At 40.1% G+C, this 21031-nt stretch overlaps 3 protein-coding genes and 1 long non-coding RNA gene across 5 annotated transcripts in view; 3 read left to right on the top strand and 1 right to left on the bottom strand.

Moving 5' to 3' along the window:
- The window catches only part of LOC123603662, a 114896-nt gene that overhangs the window by 62793 nt on the left and 31072 nt on the right, over positions 1-21031 (bottom strand). The gene's annotated exons all lie outside the window — the stretch shown is intronic.
- On the top strand, positions 246-1180 carry LOC123603653 (keratin-associated protein 9-3-like). Its single transcript, XM_045488800.1, has one exon. It carries the CDS (start codon positions 306-308, stop codon positions 762-764), a length of 459 nt encoding a protein of 152 aa, XP_045344756.1. The 5' UTR covers positions 246-305; the 3' UTR covers positions 765-1180.
- Positions 6979-7889, top strand: LOC123603650 (keratin-associated protein 1-3-like). The gene has a single exon (XM_045488797.1). The coding sequence runs from the start codon at positions 7040-7042 to the stop codon at positions 7541-7543; it is 504 nt and encodes a 167-aa protein (XP_045344753.1). The 5' UTR covers positions 6979-7039; the 3' UTR covers positions 7544-7889.
- LOC123603652 (keratin-associated protein 1-3-like) lies at positions 9909-11084 on the top strand. The gene has a single exon (XM_045488799.1). It carries the CDS (start codon positions 9960-9962, stop codon positions 10446-10448), a length of 489 nt encoding a protein of 162 aa, XP_045344755.1. The 5' UTR covers positions 9909-9959; the 3' UTR covers positions 10449-11084.

Below are 21031 nucleotides of genomic sequence, written 5' to 3'. Positions count from 1 at the left end.
ACAAATATGGGGGATTATGGGTTATGTACCCAATGAACGCCAATGACTACCTGACTGTGGTTAAGAATCCTAATTGAAGACCAATAAAATGAACTTTTAAAGGCTTTCAGAGGTTGAACAAATAACTCAGGAATAGGGCAATTATTATTCAGAGACAGATTATTTATATACAAACAAGGAAGGCATTTTGAGAATTATGTAAATAATAGCTGGCCAAGGCCTATAAAAGGCCCAACGTGGAAGTGACCAGCAAAACACAAAAAACTTCTCTTAGCAACCCAACTCTCAGCCCAGCTCCTGACACCATGGCCTGCTGCTCCACTAGCTTCTGTGGATTTCCCACCTGCTCCACCAGCGGGAACTGTGGCTCCAGCTGCTGCCAGCCCAACTGCTGCCAGAACAGCTGCTGCCAGCCCAGCTGCTGCCAGCCCAGCTGCTGCCAGAACAGCTGCTGCCAGCCCAGCTGCTGCCAGAACAGCTGCTGCGGGACCGGCTGTGGCACTGGTGGCGGCCAGGAGGGTGGCTGCGGAGCCGTGAGCTGCCGCGTCAGGTGGTGCCGCCCTGACTGCCGCGTGGAGGACACCTGCCTGCCCCCCTGCTGTGTGGTGAGCTGCATACCCCCCACCTGCTGCCAGCTGCACCACGCCCAGGCCTCCTGCTGCCGCCCGTCCTACTGTGGACAGTCCTGCTGCCGCCCTGCCTGCTGCTGCTACTGCTGCCAGCCCAGCTGCTGCCAGCCCACCTGCTGTGAGCCCACCTGTTAAAAGCAAGGTTGCTGATTTTCAAGTTGAAGTTTCAACTTCCAAATCAATTCATGAGCTAATTCTTTCCTCCACCACGCCTGGACCACTAACAAATTCTTGAACTGTTATTTGTTTTTTGTGGTGGGGGCTATTTAGGCCTCACAGATCTATCTGATTCCATTCAATTCTGGAAAGACTTTGATCTCTCCCAGGAAGGCCGCCAAAATACAAATTTGACTCAAGAAATGGGACAACCAATTTGCTTTCAGGACACATTTGAATCTACTCTCTGTGATTCTGCCACCAACGCCACGGAAGAACCATCTGTCCTCAGATATGTTCACCTCCTATACTCCACCATCCTGCAAACTGCACTTTTTATGAAAGGGGAATAATATACCAAGGTCTATTAAACTATATCTATTTGGTGCAGCAAATATCTCTTTTTTTCTTTATTGAGTTTATTCATGATATGTATTTCATAGAAAGTCACAAAAGATTTTAATCTGTTTTTGATATCCCACACTGCTTTTCTTATATCATGCTAGGAAATTTGATTAGATCTACTAAAGGTTAATGCCATAAAAAGTACAGCAAAGGCAGTCATACAGGGCCTCAGAAGTGGCACAAGCTCTATTTCCATATCCTGACCTCACAAAGAGCTTTCACAACCAGAAAAATATAGCAGTCAGGAACTCTGAATCCAAAGCCAGATATGATGTATTTTTTTTTTTCAAGTCTCTTAGAGGAATGCTCTTTCAGGCAATCTTCAAACCATGGTAACATATGCTAATATATTACACTCTTCCATTCACATGTAGTCTTGCCTAATAAAGCAAGAGAACCACACATTGGGAAAGCCTCTCTGAGGAAATTCGCTTTTGGTCAGATGGAGAACTTTACTCTAATTTCCATCTCAGTTTCTAAACTGAAAGTGAGGATAATAACATATCTACTTTGGTTTAAAATTTTCACTTAGAAATACATTTATTATGCATACACATGCACTCATACATAATACACAATGGATGTATATACATAACATACAATGAATTTATACATATTTAAACACAAGCATCAGGAAATGTTTTATAAATCTTGGTAGTTTTTGGACAAGGCTCAGGATTAATTTGTGGTTTCTTGGACTTAGAACTGGAGGGAGCTGAAGATACTCCTTTTTATTAAAAATATTACTTGGGTTAAAATTATAACACTTTATTCATGCAAGGGTTAAAGAAAATCAAGAAATTAGAAAGCATGAATAAAGGATAACATGTAAGCAAGGAATCAATTTCCCCGACATATCTTCTAGAGACCTGATCAAACCCAGAAGACACCCTTGAACAGAATAGAAATAGCAACATGTTTTGTCCTCTTTTTCCTTCGATTTTAACTTCTGACCACTTTCAGGTATCACTACCTAAGAGCTCCTGCTGAGAAAAAAAGTATAAAATAAATGACATGTGACTTGGGTAAGATGCAAATTTGGCTGTTTATCAGTACCATACACAGCCAATCATTCCTTCCTTCCTTTATTCGACAGCATTTCCTGAGTGCCTTCGTTGAAGATGGTGCAGAAAGCACTACATAGGATTCCAAGGTGAATTAGACATGGTAGATCATACCCTTAAGGAACGAATGAGCCGGGAAAGCAATTCCACAATTTTAGCCCTGGAGGTGTCTGAAAGATCACCTCATTTTACAGATGAATGAACCAATGTTCAGAGAGAGTAAGTCACTTTTTTGAAGTTGCAGAATCACATAATGGCAGAACCAGTTTGAGAAGCTTATTTAGTTTAATTAGCTTAATTTAGTTCTCAGTTAAGGGCTCAGATCGCTGTATCATGTGACCCACCCATAATCACCAAAAGCTGGATTCCTTTAAATTCTCTTTAGCTTGAAATTCTATCATTTTTTTTAATTCAAAAGCACAAACTAAAAACAACTGAGGATATATCAATAGGGTATGATTGAATATAGTGTGGTATGATCACACTCTGGAAAACTGCATAGCTATTTAAAAGAATGACTGATAGGTATGGGATAGGGCAAAAAATTAGATGACTTAGATAAAATGAATAAATTCCTAAAATCACATAACCTATCCAAACCAAATCATGAAGAAATAGAAAATCTGAACAGATCTATAACCAGCAAGGAGACTGAATTAGTAATAAAAAACCTCCCAACAAATTAAATCCCAGTACCAGATGCTTCACTGGTGAATTCTACCAAATATTTAAAGAAAAGTTAAAAACAATCATCCTCCAACTCTTCCAACAAATTAAAGGGAAAGGAATACTTCCAAACTTACTCTGTGAGTCTAGCATTACTCTGATACCAAAGCCAAAGACACTACAAGAGGAGAAAACTAGAGACCAATATCTGTGATGAATATTGATGCAAGATTCTTCAAATAGTATCAAACAGAATACAACAGCACCTTAAAAGGATTATACACCGTGACCTAGTGGGATTTTATCCTAGAATGCATGGATGATTCAACATGCAAAAATCATTGAATGTAATACACTGCATAACAGAATAAAGAAGGGAAAACACATGGTTAATAGATGGAGAAAAAGAATTTGATGAAATTCAACACTCTTTCAACAAAAACAAAAATACTCAACAAACTAGGAATAAAAGGACACTATGTCAGCCTAATAAAAGCCATATATGAAAGCCCACACTAACATAATACTCAGTGATAAAAGACTGAAAGCTTTTCTTCTAAGATCAGGAAAAAGAGAAGGGTGCCCACTTTTACCTATTCTATTTATCGTAGTACTAAAAGTCCTAGCTAGAGAAATTAGACAAGAAAAAGAAATAAAAGACATCCAAATAAGAAAGAAAAAAATAAAATTGTCTCTACTTGCAGATGACATGATATGATATATAGAAAATCCTAAAGACTCCACCTTACCCCCAAAAATACAATAAGAAAAAAACAGTTAGAACCAGTCAACAAAACCAGTACAGTTGGAGGTTGCAGGACACAAAATGAATACACCAAACCAGTTGCATTTCTACACACTAACAACAATCTACCACAAAGAGAAATTAAGAAAACAATCCCATTTACAATAGCATCAAAAAGAATAAAATAGTTAGGAATAAATTTAACCAAGGAGATGAAAGATCTGTGTACCAAACACTAGAAGTCACTGATGAAAGAGTTAAAGAAGACACAAGTAAGTGGAAAGGTATTACATGCTCATGAATGAGGAGGATTAATACTGTTAAAATGCCCATGCTACTCAAAGCAATCTACAGATTCATTGCAATCCTTATCAAGATTATTTTTCACAGAAAGAGGAAAAAAAAAACTCCTAAAATGTGTGTGGAACCACAAAAGACTCAGAATAGCCAAATCAATCTTGAGAAAAAGGAACAAAGCTAGAGACAACACATGTCCTGATTTCAAACTATATTACAAAGCTATAGTAATCAAAACAGTATGGTACTGGCATAAAGGCAGTCACATGGACAAATGGAATATAAGAGACAGCCCAGAGAGAAACCTTTACAAATATGGTCAAATAATTTTCAATAAGGGTGTCAAGACCATTAAATGGGAAGGGCAGTCTTTTCAAAACATGGTGCTTGGAAAATTGGGTATCCACATGCAAAAGAATGAAGGTAGATCCTTACATTATACCATATACAAAAATTAACTGAAGATGGATAAAAAAAAAAAAACCTAAAGTTAAGAACTAAAACTATAAAACTCTTAGAAGAAAACACAGGAGGCAAGTTTCATGACATTGAATTTGTCAGTGATTTCTTGGATATGACACAAAAAGCATACAAAAGTAAAAAAGTGGATAAACTGAACTACATCAAAATTAAAAACTTCTGTGTGTTAAAGGATCAATGAACAAAATGAAAATTCAATCTATAGAATGGGAGAAACATTTGCAAATCATATATCTAATAAGAAGCAAATTATCTAGACTATATGAAGAACTTCTACAACTCAAAAACAATTATAAATTGGGCAAGTACATGAATGGACATTTCTTCAAAGAAGATATACAAATGGGGGCACCTTGATGGCTTGGTGGGTTAAGCATCTGACTCCTGATTTTGGCTCAGGTCATGATCTCATGGTTTGTGAGTTTGAGCCCCGAGTCAGATTCTGCACTGACAGTGTGGAGCCTGCTTGGGATTCTCTCTCTCTCCCTCTCTCTCTCTCTTTGCCCCTCCCCCAATCACACACACACACACAACACACACACACACACACTCTCTCTCTCTCTCTCTCTCTAAATTAATAACTAAACTTTAAAGAAAAAAAATTAAGTTAACCTTTAAAAAAGAAGATACACAAATGTCCAACAAGCATATGAAAGATGTTCCATCTCACTAATCATTACAAAAATACAAATCAAAACCACAAGGACATACCATGTCATACCCACTAGAATGTCTACTCTCAAAAAACCCAAAAAGTGTTGGCAAGGATGTGGAGAAATTGGAACCCTTGTGCACTGTTGGCAGAAATGTAAAATGGTGCAGCCGCTATGGGAAACAGTATGGCAGGTACTCAAAAAACTAAAAATAGAACTGCCATGTGATCCAGCAATTCCACTTCTAGGTATCTACCCAAAAGAAGTGAGAGTAGTATCTTGAAAAGATATTTCTACATCCGTGTTCATGGCAACATTAATCACAATAGCCAAAAGGCTGGAAGCAACCCAAGTGTTCACTGATGGACAAATACATAAACAAACTGTGGTGTATACGTACAACAGAATATTATTCAGCCTTAAAAAGGAAAAACATTCTGATACATTGATAGCATGGATGAATCTTGAAGACATTATGCTAAGTGAAATAAACCATGAATTAAAAAGACATACCGTATGATTCCACTTATATGAGGCATCTAGGTTGGTCAAATTCATCAATACAAAAAGTGGAAAGGTGGTTACAAAGGCTTAGGGAGGAGAGAATGGAAAAGTTGCTCTTTAATGGATATAGAGCTTCAGTTTTACAAGATAAGAATTCTGGAGATTGATTACACACCAGTGTGAATGCTCTTCACACTAGTGAACTGTGCACTTAAAAATGATTAAGATGGTAAATTTTATGTGTATTTTATTACAATTAAAAATTTTTAAAAATAAGTATGTATAGATCCCAACTTTTACTTTTTATTTATATTTTAGTTTTACTTATGTATATGCTGGTTTATGTCTGCAAAAGCAGGAAGAAAGGTGTCAAAGAATATATACCAAATTGTTAATATTGATTATTTCTGAAGTACTAGTTTTGGAGGGGATGGGTGTTTGGGGGAAAACAGGAAAATTATTAAATTTGTTTATATGTCTGTGTACTGTTTGACTTGTTAAAAGGTGTATTCATTACTAGCATATATTTTTCATTTAGTAGTCATAAAAACCACCTACCGGCAAAAGTGTTAACAGTTTCAGCTGTGGGGGCACCAGGGTGGCTCAGTCAGTTAGGTGTCCAACTTTGGCTCAGGTCATGATCTCACAGTCCGTGAGTTTGAGCCTCATGTCGGGCTCTGTGTTGACAGCTCAGAGCCTGGAGTCTGCTTCAGATTCTGTGTCTCCCTCTCTCTCTGCCCCTCCCCTGCTCATGCTCTGTCTCTCTCTCTCTCTCTCTCTCTCTCTCTCAAAAATAAATAAAGATTAAAAAAAAAAAAACAGTTTCAGTTGGGAATATGTACATGGTTGGTGGAAGGCAAAAATATTGGTTAGAGCTCTCAGCATCCTATAACTTGCACCAACAGATCCTAGAAAGGCATGGTTCTTTTGGATGTTGATTAATGTTTTGATGACTTTAATGTTAGTCATTCGAAATCTGAACAAATTTTCTTTTATGAAGTCCTGATCCTTAATTTAGTGACCACTTAGGAAGAAAATGCTCAGTTTAGATAAACTGTCTAAAGATCAACAAAGGGCAGGTATGACGAAGCAAGCCAGGAGTGGCCCACATCTAGTCTGTCATATGATTTGCATAAAGAGGTGTTGCTCTGATTGGCTTCCATAAAAAGCATTCACTTGATCCAGAGGGCAAAGAAGAAACAAAATAGGACTTAATTGAATAATCACCAAGCAGGCTATTGAAATGCTATTTATAACTTTCTAAACAACTCAGGTATCAGCCAATCAGAGACTGACTTTGCAAAGGGTATCAAGGAACAATGCTGAATGCTAGGACAATATGCAGCTCTAGGATAGATATAAAAGGCCAGAAGTAGAAGGTGCAGCCAAAACTCAAAAACTTCTCTTAGCAACCCAACTCTCAGCCCAGCTCCTGACACCATGGCCTGCTGCTCCACTAGCTTCTGTGGATTTCCCACCTGCTCCACCAGCGGGAACTGTGGCTCTAGCTGCTGCCAGCCCAACTGCTGCCAGAACAGCTGCTGCCAGCCCAGCTGCTGCCAGACCAGCTGCTGCCAGCCCAGCTGCTGCCAGCCCAGCTGCTGCCAGAACAGCTGCTGCCAGCCCAGCTGCTGCCAGAACAGCTGCTGCGGGACCGGCTGTGGCACTGGTGGCGGCCAGGAGGGTGGCTGCGGAGCCGTGAGCTGCCGCGTCAGGTGGTGCCGCCCTGACTGCCGCGTGGAGGACACCTGCCTGCCCCCCTGCTGTGTGGTGAGCTGCATACCCCCCACCTGCTGCCAGCTGCACCACGCCCAGGCCTCCTGCTGCCGCCCGTCCTACTGTGGACAGTCCTGCTGCCGCCCTGCCTGCTGCTGCTACTGCTGCCAGCCCAGCTGCTGCCAGCCCACCTGCTGTGAGCCCACCTCCTGCCAGTCCACCTGTTGAAAGCAGGGTTGCTGATTAAGAATGAAAGGGGAAACTAAGCAAACCGCTCTGATCTCAGAAGAAGTGTTCAATTTTACTCCCATGCTAAGTACCATGATGTTTCTAAGCCGCTCAGAAATGAGTTTAGTCAGGACCCTCTTGGATGTGCTGAATTAGCACACTGAAAACATGTATCAATCAGAGTATCTAGATATCCTGCCTTGCTTGAGAAGGCTCCAGGGTCACTTCATTTCAGTGACATCTCTGGTCTCCTCCCTATCTCTTGATCCCCACATGTTTTAGACCGGCTTTCTCCTTGAATATCCCCTGTTAATTTCAAATAAAATGTTTAAATGTGTAAAGCAAACTGGGTTATTTTCTTTCTTCTACCTCTAAGCTTGTCCATCTTTAGCTGGAATTCAAGGAGAGTGGATTTGCATTTTTATAATAATCCTAAAGCATACACATGAGGTCTAAACCAGACAGGCTGAATACTAATTACACTATGCTTGAATCCATCAGTTAACAAAATGCTCCATGCATTAAATAATCTTTACAGTTATTCAAACAGTTAAATGCTCTAACCTGTAATAATTACGTCTAAACCAGTAAAGCAACTTTTGGCTAAAATTTTCAGGTTGATCAAATCTATGGGATTTCTACCTACATGTAGCTCTACCATTTTAATCCCCCTCCAGTTTATATACTAGATGTTCTCCTTCATGTGTACCTAATATCTAGAGATTGTATTACTTATTAAATAGATTGTAAAATATCTACCAGATACTATTTATTAGATACTGTTTTCCAAGAGCATTTAGGCTTAATTCCTATGTCTTAGGCTATTACATTCTTCCCACTGGTCTCCAAATTGCCCTCCAAGTTTCAACTCCCAACACTTTACTGGAAGTACATAGAAAGTGTATCTCTGACCTAAACAAGGATAGAACAAACAGCCTGGGAGATACCCCGTGAGTTCTACCAACATTGTTTGTCAGACACGTGTATTAGAAATCTCAAACAACTATTTAGGTTGTACTTTGCAACCCAATTTGAAAGATGTTCTCTTGGAAACTTAAGACAAATCTAGAGCAAAAAAAAAAAAAAAAAAAAAAATCTTTTAATTTTTTAACTCATTAAGTATTTCAGTGCAATACAAAATACAATAGGACAAAATATAGGATACTTTAAGAAAAATATTTTCCAAGTTTTTTATAAGCTGCCAGCACTTACCTCTATCATTTAATTGGTAGCAATGATAGATCAAACACAAGATTATGCGTTTCAAGGAAGAAATGTCCTTCAAAATGTCACAACTCCCAGATGTTTTTCCCTGAGACTTGGTTCAACTATTAAACACAGAAAAATATTTCAGCACTTCCTAATGTCTTTTGACAATAATAAGGACTCCTCCACGAGAGGCACTACAGCTTGAAAGTTCTATTAAATCATTTACAAGTGGTACATGCATCCATGAATCACGTCTTTTACTCCACCCAGTCAAAATCAGATTTAGTAAGCATTTATTAAAGTCCTACCTGACGCTTAGCACTCTGCTATCTTTATATATACTACGTCACTTGTTCACAAGAAAAGATTTCTGGCCTAGAATATGAATAATAGTTACACATTTCAAATTGATTGAAATCAAAGGAACTATAGTAGTCATTTGACTTTATGTTGGAGTAAATTAGTTTGAAGTTTTTTTAATGTTTATTTATTTGAGAGAGAGAGAGACAGAGATAGAGAGAGCATGCACACGCAAAAGCAAGAAGGGGCAGAAAGAGGGAGAGAGAGAGAATCCCAAGTAGGCTTCACACTGTCAGCGCAGAGCCCCAACATGGGGTTTGATTTCACGAATCGTGAGATCATGACCTGAATTGAAATCAAGAGTCGGATGCTTAACTAACTGAGCCACCCAAGTACCCCAGTAGGAAGCTTTGAATTATACACAAAGAGTACTCTTTTCAGTTCAGTGGATGTTCTGATATCCTAAATGCAAAAGAATTCAGTCTATATAGTCAGAAGAAAAAAATAATAGTTTAAACTAAGAGCACAATTATCTTAGAGATATGGACAAAACGTCACGTGGAATAACCACCTCTACAAAATGAGGGCGTTGGCAAGGGCTAAAATGGAAGGACTCTTTGAACATGGAAAACCACAAATGTATTCCAAAGAGCAAAGGACCAACACGAGCAGTCCAAATGAAACTACAAAACAAACCAATTTCTAAACTGCTGCTCATAATAGGTCATAAGTATTTCAATGTAAGCCAATCAGAGGTCCAATGAGGAACAAATTTAAAACAAAAACAAGGAAGATATGTTAAAATTTTTATAAATAGAAGCTGGCTCAGATATATAAAAGGCCTGACATAGACCTTACCACCAAAACACCTCTAAGCAACCCAACTCTCAGCCCCACTCCAGACACCATGGCCTGCTGCTCCACTAGCTTCTGTGGATTTCCCACCTGCTCCACCAGCGGGAACTGTGGCTCCAGCTGCTGCCAGCCCAACTGCTGCCAGAACAGCTGCTGCCAGCCCAGCTGCTGCCAGCCCAGCTGCTGCCAGCCCAGCTGCTGCCAGCCCAGCTGCTGCCAGACCAGCTGCTGCCAGCCCAGCTGCTGCCAGAACAGCTGCTGCGGGACCGGCTGTGGCACTGGTGGCGGCCAGGAGGGTGGCTGCGGAGCCGTGAGCTGCCGCGTCAGGTGGTGCCGCCCTGACTGCCGCGTGGAGGACACCTGCCTGCCCCCCTGTTGTGTGGTGAGCTGCATACCCCCCACCTGCTGCCAGCTGCACCACGCCCAGGCCTCCTGCTGCCGCCCGTCCTACTGTGGACAGTCCTGCTGCCGCCCTGCCTGCTGCTGCTACTGCTGCCAGCCCAGCTGCTGCCAGCCCACCTGCTGTGAGCCCACCTGTTAAAAAACCAGGTTGTTGATTTCCAGTTGCCCAGGACACAGTATCTCTGAACAGTGTATCTCCTCAACCACCCCTGGACCACCACAAGTTCTACGACTTCCATTTGGGTTTTTGTAATGGGGGCTGCCAAGTATATGGGCTCTACCTGATATCATTCTGCAATGAATACATTGATTCTCCACTGAATACATTGATTCTCCACTACGGACACAGAAATGCTGCAAACATACCAGCTGATTATCAAAATGCTTTGGATATACTATTTCTGATTTTTCTTCAGGGTCTAAAATAACTGACATATTGTGGAATTAATCCTTAAGAACTACCCACAAGTCTAATTCTTCCCTGCCTTATAATCTACTTTTTGCTACATTTAATAACATTTTTTCTAACATCAAAGGCACCAGGGTACAGCCACGTGACTTTCCTCAGATGTCACCAGAGAGGATGGAAGCCCGTCACCCAACATTCAGCTTCTAAGAAGTAGGCTAGACTTCTTCATATTTCAACATCTGATTTCATCCCTATTTTGGGGGGGGGGGGGAATCATAAGGATCTTGCCTGTTGGCTATTTCGTTTACATCTGTGATATAGTGTTTTCTGTCATTTCTTAATAAATATTATAACTGGGCAAACAAACCATAGTCTGTGTTTCTACTTGTAAATAAAATGTAATAATGTGTTAATGCCTCCTTCAAAGAAGTACATTTGTTTCTTTTTAAAAGAAACTGAAGTCATATAAAGTGTATGGAGGAACTATGGAGATCAGGAAGATGAAGACTTAATTCTTATCCCTGAGGACTTTACTATCCAGAAATAAAAAGTATATGTGTGAAAATAGCTACAAACAATATAACAAATAAACTGCATTCTCTTAGTAGTTGGTAGAAAAAAAAAAAATCTCCCTGTCTCAGGGGGATGCTTTTGTGGCCAACAAGCCTTGGTAGTCCAACTTACAATGGGTGCTGAGAAACAAGGATGTGAAATAATTACAAACGAGACAGAGAGAAGAATTCTTTTTTTACTCCAGAAAGGGAGTGAGGAGATGAAAGAACAGAGGAGAGACCCAGTAAGGAAGTCATGAGTATTACTCCATGTTTCATCCCCATTAAGTTACTAAACTCGTACAATCCCTGTTAGAGTAGGTCAACTTTCCTGTGAACACCGAGGAAAGAGCGGAGTTTTATGTCTGGGTTGACTCAAAGGAGTTGGAGACAACCCAGAACTCAGAGCAGGGGGACCTACAAGTAAGTAATACCTCAGGAACTCTCAGAAATTTTGGAGAGGCTTTAGATGGCCACTGCTGTGGAAAGTAGTATCTTGGTTATGTCGACTACAAAGAAGAAGACAAAAGAGCCAGAAACAGGATTTCAAAAAGGAAAAGATCATTTGGGACCAGCAGGGACCATGTTGGGGGCAGCATCTGGGAAGGTTTCACAAGGGAGGTAATCTTTGAGGCTTTAAAGGTCATTCTAAATGGAAGGAAAAGAGTAAAAAAGGGTCCAATGTGCACACCTATTAGAGTGGCTAAATCCAAAGCAATGACAATACCAAATGCTGGGAAATGTTAACGGAGCAACAAGAATTGTCACTGCTGGTGGGAAAGCTAAATGGTAGGGCCACTTTGAAAGACAGCTGGGCTATTTCTTACCAAGCTAAACGTAGGCTTACCGTACAATTCACCAATCGTGTTCCCATGTATTTATCCAAAGATGAAAACTTATGTCCACACAAAAACCTGCACATCAATATTTACAGCAGTTTTATTCCTAACTGCCAAGAACTGGAAGCAGCAAAGATATCCTTCAATAGGGGAATGGAAAAACAAACTATATTATATCTATACAATGGAATACTATCCTGTGATAAAAAGAAATGATTTATCAAACCACAAAAAGACATGGAAGAATCTTAAATGCATATTACTAAATGAAAGAAGCCAATTTGAAAAGGCTACGTACTATATTATCCCAATTACATAACGTTCTAAAAAAGGCAAAACCATAGAGACATTACAATATTGCCAAAGTGTCTGACCTACTATGCCCCACAGATGCCTGTAGTCTGACACTAAAATAATAAGCTTATGAATTAAAAAAATAAATAAAAGTTATAGAGAGACACAAGACTAGCCTGTGAAATATAAGTAGAAGCCAGTTAAGGGCTTCTGAGAAAGCTTTCTTTTACTGATAAAAGGGACACACACTGCTGGTGCTTCTACTTCCTCCTCACCGTGACTGTTCTTTTCACTTTAAATACAGACAGGATTCCTAGAGCTACAGAATCCCAAGAGAACTCAAGGAACACTGGTCCTGACACGGCCGAGTCTCTGAACCATTGCTAGCAGCTGCCTACCTATAAGAAGAACAAGTCCTTTGGTCAAGCCATTATTTGTTGGCTTTTGCAAAACTGGAAACCGAGAATATTCCTAACCACTACACTATGCAATAGACTGCAGTGAGGTCTCAAAAATGGAAAACTTTCTATATATGACACCTAAGAGGATTTGAGATGTAGAAGCAGTTCAGTGACAGGAAAAGCACATGGACTGCAAATTCTAGAGCAAAAGTGGGGAGCATTTTAATTGAGGTTCACTGACCATAACTATGAGTAGATGAATTACAAAAAGTAAAGAACAAAATCAGGCTGGCGGGAGATGGTGATTGATTATGGTAATAAATGATGGAGAAAAGAATGAAAAGGAAAGGAAAAGTACGAAATAGAAGAGAAAAGACAGAAGACACAATGAAAAAGACTAGGGACAAGAGGCAGAAAAGAAAAGGGGGAAGAATGATGGGTAAGACACGCATAAAAGAGACGAGAACCAGTATGACCTCGTTTAGTACCACACACTGTGTCGCATGCTAATTATACTCCATGCATGCTTTATTTTTCATTTAACACTTACATTAATCCTTGAAATGGATATTGTTATGCTGGCTTATAGATGAGGAAAGTAAATCTAAATGAAGCTAAATAGCTTGCTTAAGTCACATATTCTTTTTTTTTTTTTAAGTTTAATCATTTATTTTGAGAGAGAGAGAAAGAGCGTTAGCATGAGTGGGGCAGAAAGAGAGGGAGAGGGAGAATCCCAAGCAGGCTCTGCACATTCAGCACAGAGCCTGATGCAGGGCTCCATCCCACAAACTGCAAGATCATGACCTGAACCAAAATCAAGAGCCGGATGTTTAACCAACTGAGCCACCCAAGTGTCCCTTAAGTCACATATTCTTGTAAGTAAACAAAAACAAAACAAAACAAAACAAAACAAACAACAAAAAAAAAACCCTGAAATCTGAGCCCAAATCTGAGTCCAAAACTCATAGAGAATGAAATTAATGAACTAGACATGAAGGAGGTGCAACAAGTTTCTGCAGGTTTAAAAATGGCTACTTTGGAAGCTGTGGAAGTCAGATTAAGTTCCTCTTTGTGTCAGGTGTTAGGTTACTGTCTTTCAGTCCACCTGGATAGTCCAGGACATTCTCCATATTTTAGAGTCAACTCATTAGTAACTTTAATTATATCTGCAAAGTCCCTTTGGTCCCCAAACATAATATATTCATGGACATGACGCCAGGGCTCAGAGGTCATGGGTCCCCAAATTCTGCCTACCACATGGATTATCAGACACTGTGTTGACACTAATTCCTGAAGACCCAAGATGTCACTCCAGTACACCAATGAAAGTGGTGGCTTATGGTGGCCCAGTCACAGCTGGCATTTTATCACACATTTGAATCACAGTGGACCCAGTAGGTCCAGAGATCAATTCCCCAACTGGAATAATCTGTTTGACAACCGGCATAACCCCCACATTCACACTCTGGCTTAAGGAATAAAACTCCCATGGTAGGAAGAGCCAAGTAGAAGCCACTGGAAATTCCCCTCATTACAAGGGAAAAAAGATACTATATCCCTAGTGAATTGTGAAAATGAGTGCCATTTTCAAAGACTTGCATACAGCCTGGTGGTGATACCTAGCATCTCCCCACTTACTTCTTTGTCCTGCAGAAAAAGCAGAAAAATCTTAAGAGTATAACAAAGTAATTATCTACTATTATTTTGAAATAATTTTGGTAAATGGTCCCAATTGGAGCTGACGTTCCAGATGGAGCATATAGAGTATCTTTTTTCTTTTTTAAGAGAGAGAGAGAGAGAGAGAGAGAGAGAGAGAGAGCCCAAGCAAGCAAGGCAAGGACAAAGGGAGAAAGAATCTTAGGCTGGCTCCACGCCCAGCACAGAGCCTGATGTGATCTCACAAACCAAGGAATCCTGACCACAGCTGAAATCAAGAGGCATGCTTAACAGACTAAGCCACCCAAGCTTCAAGGGATGGAGTATCTTTAATGGAACAAATCAACATAGCCCCTGGCAACTGGCAGTATGCAGCTTTTGATATGAAAATACCTTTTTCTCCATATCAGTTTGCAAGGACAATCAGAAGTAGTTTGCTTTTAACTGGTATGACTAACAGTAACTTCACAGGTATTGCCTCTGGGCTGTGTCAACTCTCCTGCTTTCTGTCATAATACACTCAGAAGAGATCTTAATCATCTTGACATTCCACACATCATCGTATCAATCCACTACACTGCTAATTGTTTTTGATGAATAGGAAGTAGCAAGTACTTTAGATGTCTTAGTAAACATATGCGAACCTCAGGGTAGGAGGTAAACCCCACAAAAATGAAGGAGGTCATTACCTCAGTGAAATTTCTTGGAGTCAAATTGTCTAGAACATGTTGAGATCTCCTTTCTAAGGCAAAAGAAACATTGCTGTCCTTTGAACTATCTTCAGCTGGGAAAAGCACAACAGTTGGTGGGCTCCTTGAGGTTTTGAAGTCAATCTATACTATATTTGAGTGTGCTACTATAACCCATCTACTGACAAACTGAAAAAGACAAGACCACTATGGATTCAAGACTTCTCAGACATGAAGATTTAAATCACCCCCACAAAGTAAAAAACCCCATCTGAGGTCCTGATTGAGCATAAAGAAAACATGAAATGGGTAGTGGAGGAAGTGAGTCATAAACATCAACTACAGCCTTGTGATCAATTGGAATGATTACAGAAACTGTGTATTTTCTTCCTTATTTATTTTCCTTCTCCTTTCTCCTTCCCTTGTTTAATGCCATATGCTGTACCCAGACTAAATAAACTTAAAATGAACCCAATTTCATTTAATATCCCATCAGTTCTGTGAAATAGTTATCTTAGTTTCATGGAATGAGTAAATTAAATCTAAAAGAGGCTTTTTGGGGGGTGACAGTTCGTTTCATGGGGTCTGGAGCTAAAGGCCAAGAAAGAATTCTTGAAGATATCTTTGGTACAAAAAGGTGATTTTATTGAAGCATGGCAACAGGACCTGTGAGCAGGAAGAGCTGCCCCAGAGCCAAGAGAAGAGATTGTTTATATACTATAGGGTTAGGGGAGGTAAAGTCCAGGGGAAGTTTCTAGTGAGATTTTCATATGCTAAAGAAGACTCCCAGGATAGTGGAGGCCTAGCTATTGTCAAGCTAAGGCTGTTTTTCCTCCAGCAAAGCATTAGCATTAAGACAGTAGGGAGTTAGGGAGAAACGTTTTACTCTGCCAGCCTCAAGTATTTGTCAATGGGCTGCAGATTATAAGGAAATTGAGTTCTATCTACCATTTCCTTCTGCCTTTGTTCCCATATCACAGTGGAGGGGTGATGGAGGCTTAGGTCCTGCAGGACTATGATCTCTTATCAGTTAACCACCATTTGTTTCTCCCCTTTCCTTTGTTCTTGGGCAGCCAGGAATGCTGGAGGAATATCACACATATCCCACCTGGTGGGGGGGGGGGGGGGGGGTGGACAGCGGTGTTTGTGGCCTGTCAGCTTGCCTTACACTCCCTCATCAAAACGAACTGGAATCAGGATCTCAAAGAGATACGGGCACTCCCATGTTCACTACAGCATTATCCACAATAGTCAAGACATGGAAGCAAAACAAGGGTCCAACGATGGGTGATGGATAAAGAAAATGTGGTATTTACATACAATGAGATATTATTCAGCTTTAAGAAAGAAGGAATTCATGCTATTTACAACAATATAGATAAACCTGGAGGACATGATGCTAAAATAAATAGGCCATACACAGAACAAATCCTACATGACACCACTTATATGAGGAATCTAAAATAGTCAACTGATAGAAGCAGAGAGTAGAATGGTGGTTACCTGAGGCTCGGGGGTGGGGTGGGGAAGGGATATAAGGACGTGATGGCCAAAGGGTACAAAGCTTCAATTATGCAAGATGAATAAGTCGTAGAGATCTACTGTGTACCATGGTGTCTATAGTTAATACTGCATTGTATACTTAAAAATTTGCTAGAAAAATATGTATCAAGTGTTCCTATCACCAAAAAAAAAAAAAAAGGAGGAAACTTTTGGAGTTTATGGCATTGATTGTGGTAACTATTTCATGCGTATATATACTTATCTCCAAACTCATCAAGTTATTTACATTAAATATGAACAGACTTTTGTATGTCAATCCTATCTCAATAGTTTTGTTTTGTTTTGTTTGTTTTTTTACAAATAAAGAAAGTTAACTTGCTTATAGTCGCAGCTCATAAGTGTGACTCCAAAACTCGTGAAGAGACAATGATATTAAGGAACTGGAAAGGATGTGGGGAGGAGCTGGTTTAAAGATGCCTGTTTGGGAAGCCGTGGGCTTTCAGAGTAAGCTCCTCTGTGCCAGGTTGTTAAGTTACTGTCCCAACTTCACGCCCTCCCTCCTGTGGCCAGCTTTGGGACCCTCTGCAAACCACTCTGTCTGGCTTTGCCACTAGGAGGTGACAAAGGAAAACTGCAAAGCTGAAGAGGAAGGAGGCACTGGCTCCTTCCTTCCATTTTGCTTCCTTCCACTTAATTGGGACTTCCTGTATGCCAGCACTTCCCAGGATCCTCTCCCAGTTAACACCTGCTCACTGCAGCAGCTGCAGATCCTTTCCAGAGACGCACCTAACTTCAGTGTGCAGCTTTCTCAACATGTGTAGAACCTGCTTTATTGCACACCCCACTCAGAGTCACCAGCCAGACAGTTTTCCTGCAACATCTGAGTTTGGGCTCTATAGGACAAACCCCTTCTCTAAATTTCTAAATGTTAATTCCCTCCCTCTTCCTTTGAAAGAAACTATCTTTCCCAGGGTTTTCTGCAGTTCCTACATTTGTAGTATCTCAGTATCCCTTTTTACCCTGTTAGTTACCTATCAGCTGAGTTTAAATTCTCCATACAACATCCACTTGATTCACATAATGGGTATGGTTCTTCAAAGGCCTCTTACTGCTGTACTCTTATTGCCTTTAAAAATTCAGATTATTTACTGAACCATTTGTTCAGATGTTCCACTTACCTTGGTTAATCATAGGAGCTGACTACAGGAAAAATTTAGTCTCTGAGCTTAGGAGGTGGCAGCCAGAGAATTACAACACTATAGGCCTGACAGAATCTGACTGAGGAACTAGAAAGATTACTCAGCACCGTTTAGGTCTGTAGTTAAGAAATCTGTATCATTTCTATTCAAAAGCTTCCATGCAAAGTGGGCTGTGCCTTGGGTACCTGACAGCAGATGGCCCTTTGTTAATTACTACTGACTTATTCCTAAAGCCATAACTCTGACTTGAGAAACCTGCTTTCCATCATGACTATTCTATTAAACGCTAATAGGCAAATTTAGTTTTAAAAGCCCAAGGATACAAAAGGATTTTGAGAAACTTCAAGGCAGAGAATGTTGAATCATCATTTCAATCGAAGCATGAAAGCCTTAGGTGAGACTGTGGATTTGAGAGTTAAGTAAAATTGTTCTTGTGAGGTTCAGAGAGACTAATCCAAAGGACCAAATATTTGTTCACATTGGGGCTATCCATTTCTAAGCACATTCCTTTTTCCTCTTCTTGATTCCTGCATTACAAGTACATGACAGAGAAACAACTGATATACTGCATGACCCCAAAATAAAAAATTCTGGCTTTTACTAGGCTAATATTAAAAAATGTCAAGACTTTTGGTCTCTCAAAATTTCAATATGGTATGTATCTTAGGTGGAAGAGACAAACTAAATCTTTTCCCGAAAAGATGGGAGGAATCTTGATCTAAATGGAGGCAGAATTAAATAATATCGATATGATAATATAAGATAGTATTCTTTGTTCAAATGAAGAGACCTGTAGACCTGGACAAAAAAGACCCTAGTAGATTTATAATATTGAGGGATGACTAAGTGAAGGAACTCGGGATTTTTTGAGCCACTGAGGTCATGAACCATGAGAGTCTGACAAGTCAAAATGACGGAGGTGTATCTAGAGTAATAGCCAAGAAGATCATGAAGCAGGAGGATTTCACGGTTCTCCCCCAGGAGGTGTGGTGGGGAGAATATAATGAATCCTAAAAATAGAATTCAGGAAACTCTGAGGTTACTATTTTGAAACTTCACCCCAACACCTACTGTTTTATTGAACAGACAAGACAAAAATGAGAGAGAAGCACACAAAGGTTAGGCATAGAAATTAGTGTGGACCACGGACTGAGGCTGGAAGTAACACTTAACACTAAGCCAAAAAAGTATCTGGTTTCATTGCATTTGAGTATAGAACGTACAATTCAATCGCTCTAAAGATATTTTGAACTATAGGAAGAGACAGAGAGTAGGATGAGAAAAGGAATCAGAAGACCTAAGATGAAAACCCCAAATCTACCCACTTTTATCTTATCTTTCAAATGGGGGTTCTAATATCTCAGTGTCCCTGTATCAAGTATGTTTGTCAACAGCAATATACCTGGCATGTAAAAAAATAATAATAAACAATTTTTTTCTCTTTCTCCTCTGCATTCAATTGTACATCTTTAGAAACACAAAACCCTGTTGACTATTAAGAGGCTAATAACACCCAGATGCACAAGAATGGAGAATAAAGCTGAGAAAACTAGGAAGAGGGATGTCCAGGGTGATATTTGACTCCGTTTGGGTAATTGGTCCTTTTTTATCCAACTCATCTGCACTCTAAAAATTCAGAATGCTCTTAATGTTTATGGGAATTTTTCCCCCCACATGTGATGATGCTCCTTTCCTTTCTGTTCTTTTCTTTCTTCACATACTTTTTCCCTACTGATCAAGAAGCCAAATTCCCAGTGAGGAATGCTGACCAACTATGATCAATAAGCTGTCCTAGTACATCTTGATTCTCCAGCTAAAATTTCAAGCTGAATTTCAACATGAATTTCACATAAGCCATAGATATTAATAAGAAATGCAGAATGGAGAAATCCACATTCAAAGTGACAGAGATTGGCTGTGGTGACTACCTCCACAAAATTGCAACATGGAAGAAGGTACTAGAGAAACAGACACTGCTTCCCAATAGCCTCACAGGGTTCTGCCAAAGCAAGGCTGAAAGCCACCAGTCCTTACTTTGTAGAGGTGGAGCCCCTACTGGTTGCAAAGGTATAGTGAAGCCTATGAACAGGCAGAAGACTTTTCAGACATCGAGAGAGTGGAAAGCTATACTCCTGGATTTACCCCTAGTTCACTGCATTGCTAGATAAAAAGAACACCTATAAACGATGGAAAAGGAACTCCACCTTCCCTTAGCTTACTTAATAATAACTACCATTCACTTAGAACCATTTATTGAGCACTCGCTATGTTCCAGACACTGTGTTAAACATTTTTAACGCGTTATTTAATTTATTCCTTAAACATTCTATCAATGTGGTATTTTACAGATGAGGGGATTAATGAAGTAATTTCTCTGCTTTAGAAAAACATACTGGTGGCTCTCAATGGTCTACCTACTCAAGTTCAAACTCCTCAGCCTGGGAGTCAAGACTCTCTGTCTAGCTTTTATCTCCCATGATTGTTTTCTAGACACAGTACACTATTCACTGCTTCATAATGACAATTAGTTCTTTTCCACGTCTGTGCATTTATTGCAACTATTCACTACGGCTGGAACGACTTTCCTACTCTGCCTTGTGTTCAAGTCCTGTGTACCCAACAAACCCCAGTAGAATCTAAAATACTTGAGGTGTACCTGGGTGGCTCAGTCAGTTGAGCGTCCAACTTTGGCTCAGGTCATGATCTCACAGCTCATGAGTTCGGGCCCTGCATCGGACTCTGTGCTGACAGCTCAGAGCCTAGAGCCTGCTTCGGATTCTGTGTCTCCCTCTCTCTCTGCCCCTAACCCACTTGCATTCTGTCTCTGTCTCTCTCAAAAATAAATAAACATGAAAAAAAATTTTTTTAATTTAAAATACTTGAAAGTACACCTGTGTCCTGCCCATCCTTGAGTCCCCCAATCTTCTAGCACAGTGCCAGGCAAACTGGAGGAGCTCAACAAAGATTGGCTGAAATAAACTAAATTGCATTATTTTCTCTTGAAAAACATAATAATCAATAATAGAGAGATTGTGGATAAGTATACAGTGATTAAGAGCACAGGCTCTGGAGCCAGACAGCCTTGCTTCAGATCCCAACTCCATTACTAACCTGCTGCTGACCTTGGGCAACTTGTTTATCCTCTCTATGCCTCAGTTTCCCTTATCTGCAAAACAAAGGA

This window comes from Leopardus geoffroyi, chromosome E1 (assembly GCF_018350155.1).
Source record: "Leopardus geoffroyi isolate Oge1 chromosome E1, O.geoffroyi_Oge1_pat1.0, whole genome shotgun sequence".
NCBI lineage: Eukaryota > Metazoa > Chordata > Mammalia > Carnivora > Felidae > Leopardus > Leopardus geoffroyi.
The sequence above is the reverse complement of the archived record's forward strand: the minus strand, read 5'-3'. Positions and strand labels throughout refer to the sequence as shown.

Coding starts and splice junctions, on each gene's coding strand:
- LOC123603653 (XM_045488800.1), top strand. CDS start 306: ATGGCCTGCTGCTCCACTAGCTTCTGTGGATTTCCCACCTGCTCCACC.
- LOC123603650 (XM_045488797.1), top strand. CDS start 7,040: ATGGCCTGCTGCTCCACTAGCTTCTGTGGATTTCCCACCTGCTCCACC.
- LOC123603652 (XM_045488799.1), top strand. CDS start 9,960: ATGGCCTGCTGCTCCACTAGCTTCTGTGGATTTCCCACCTGCTCCACC.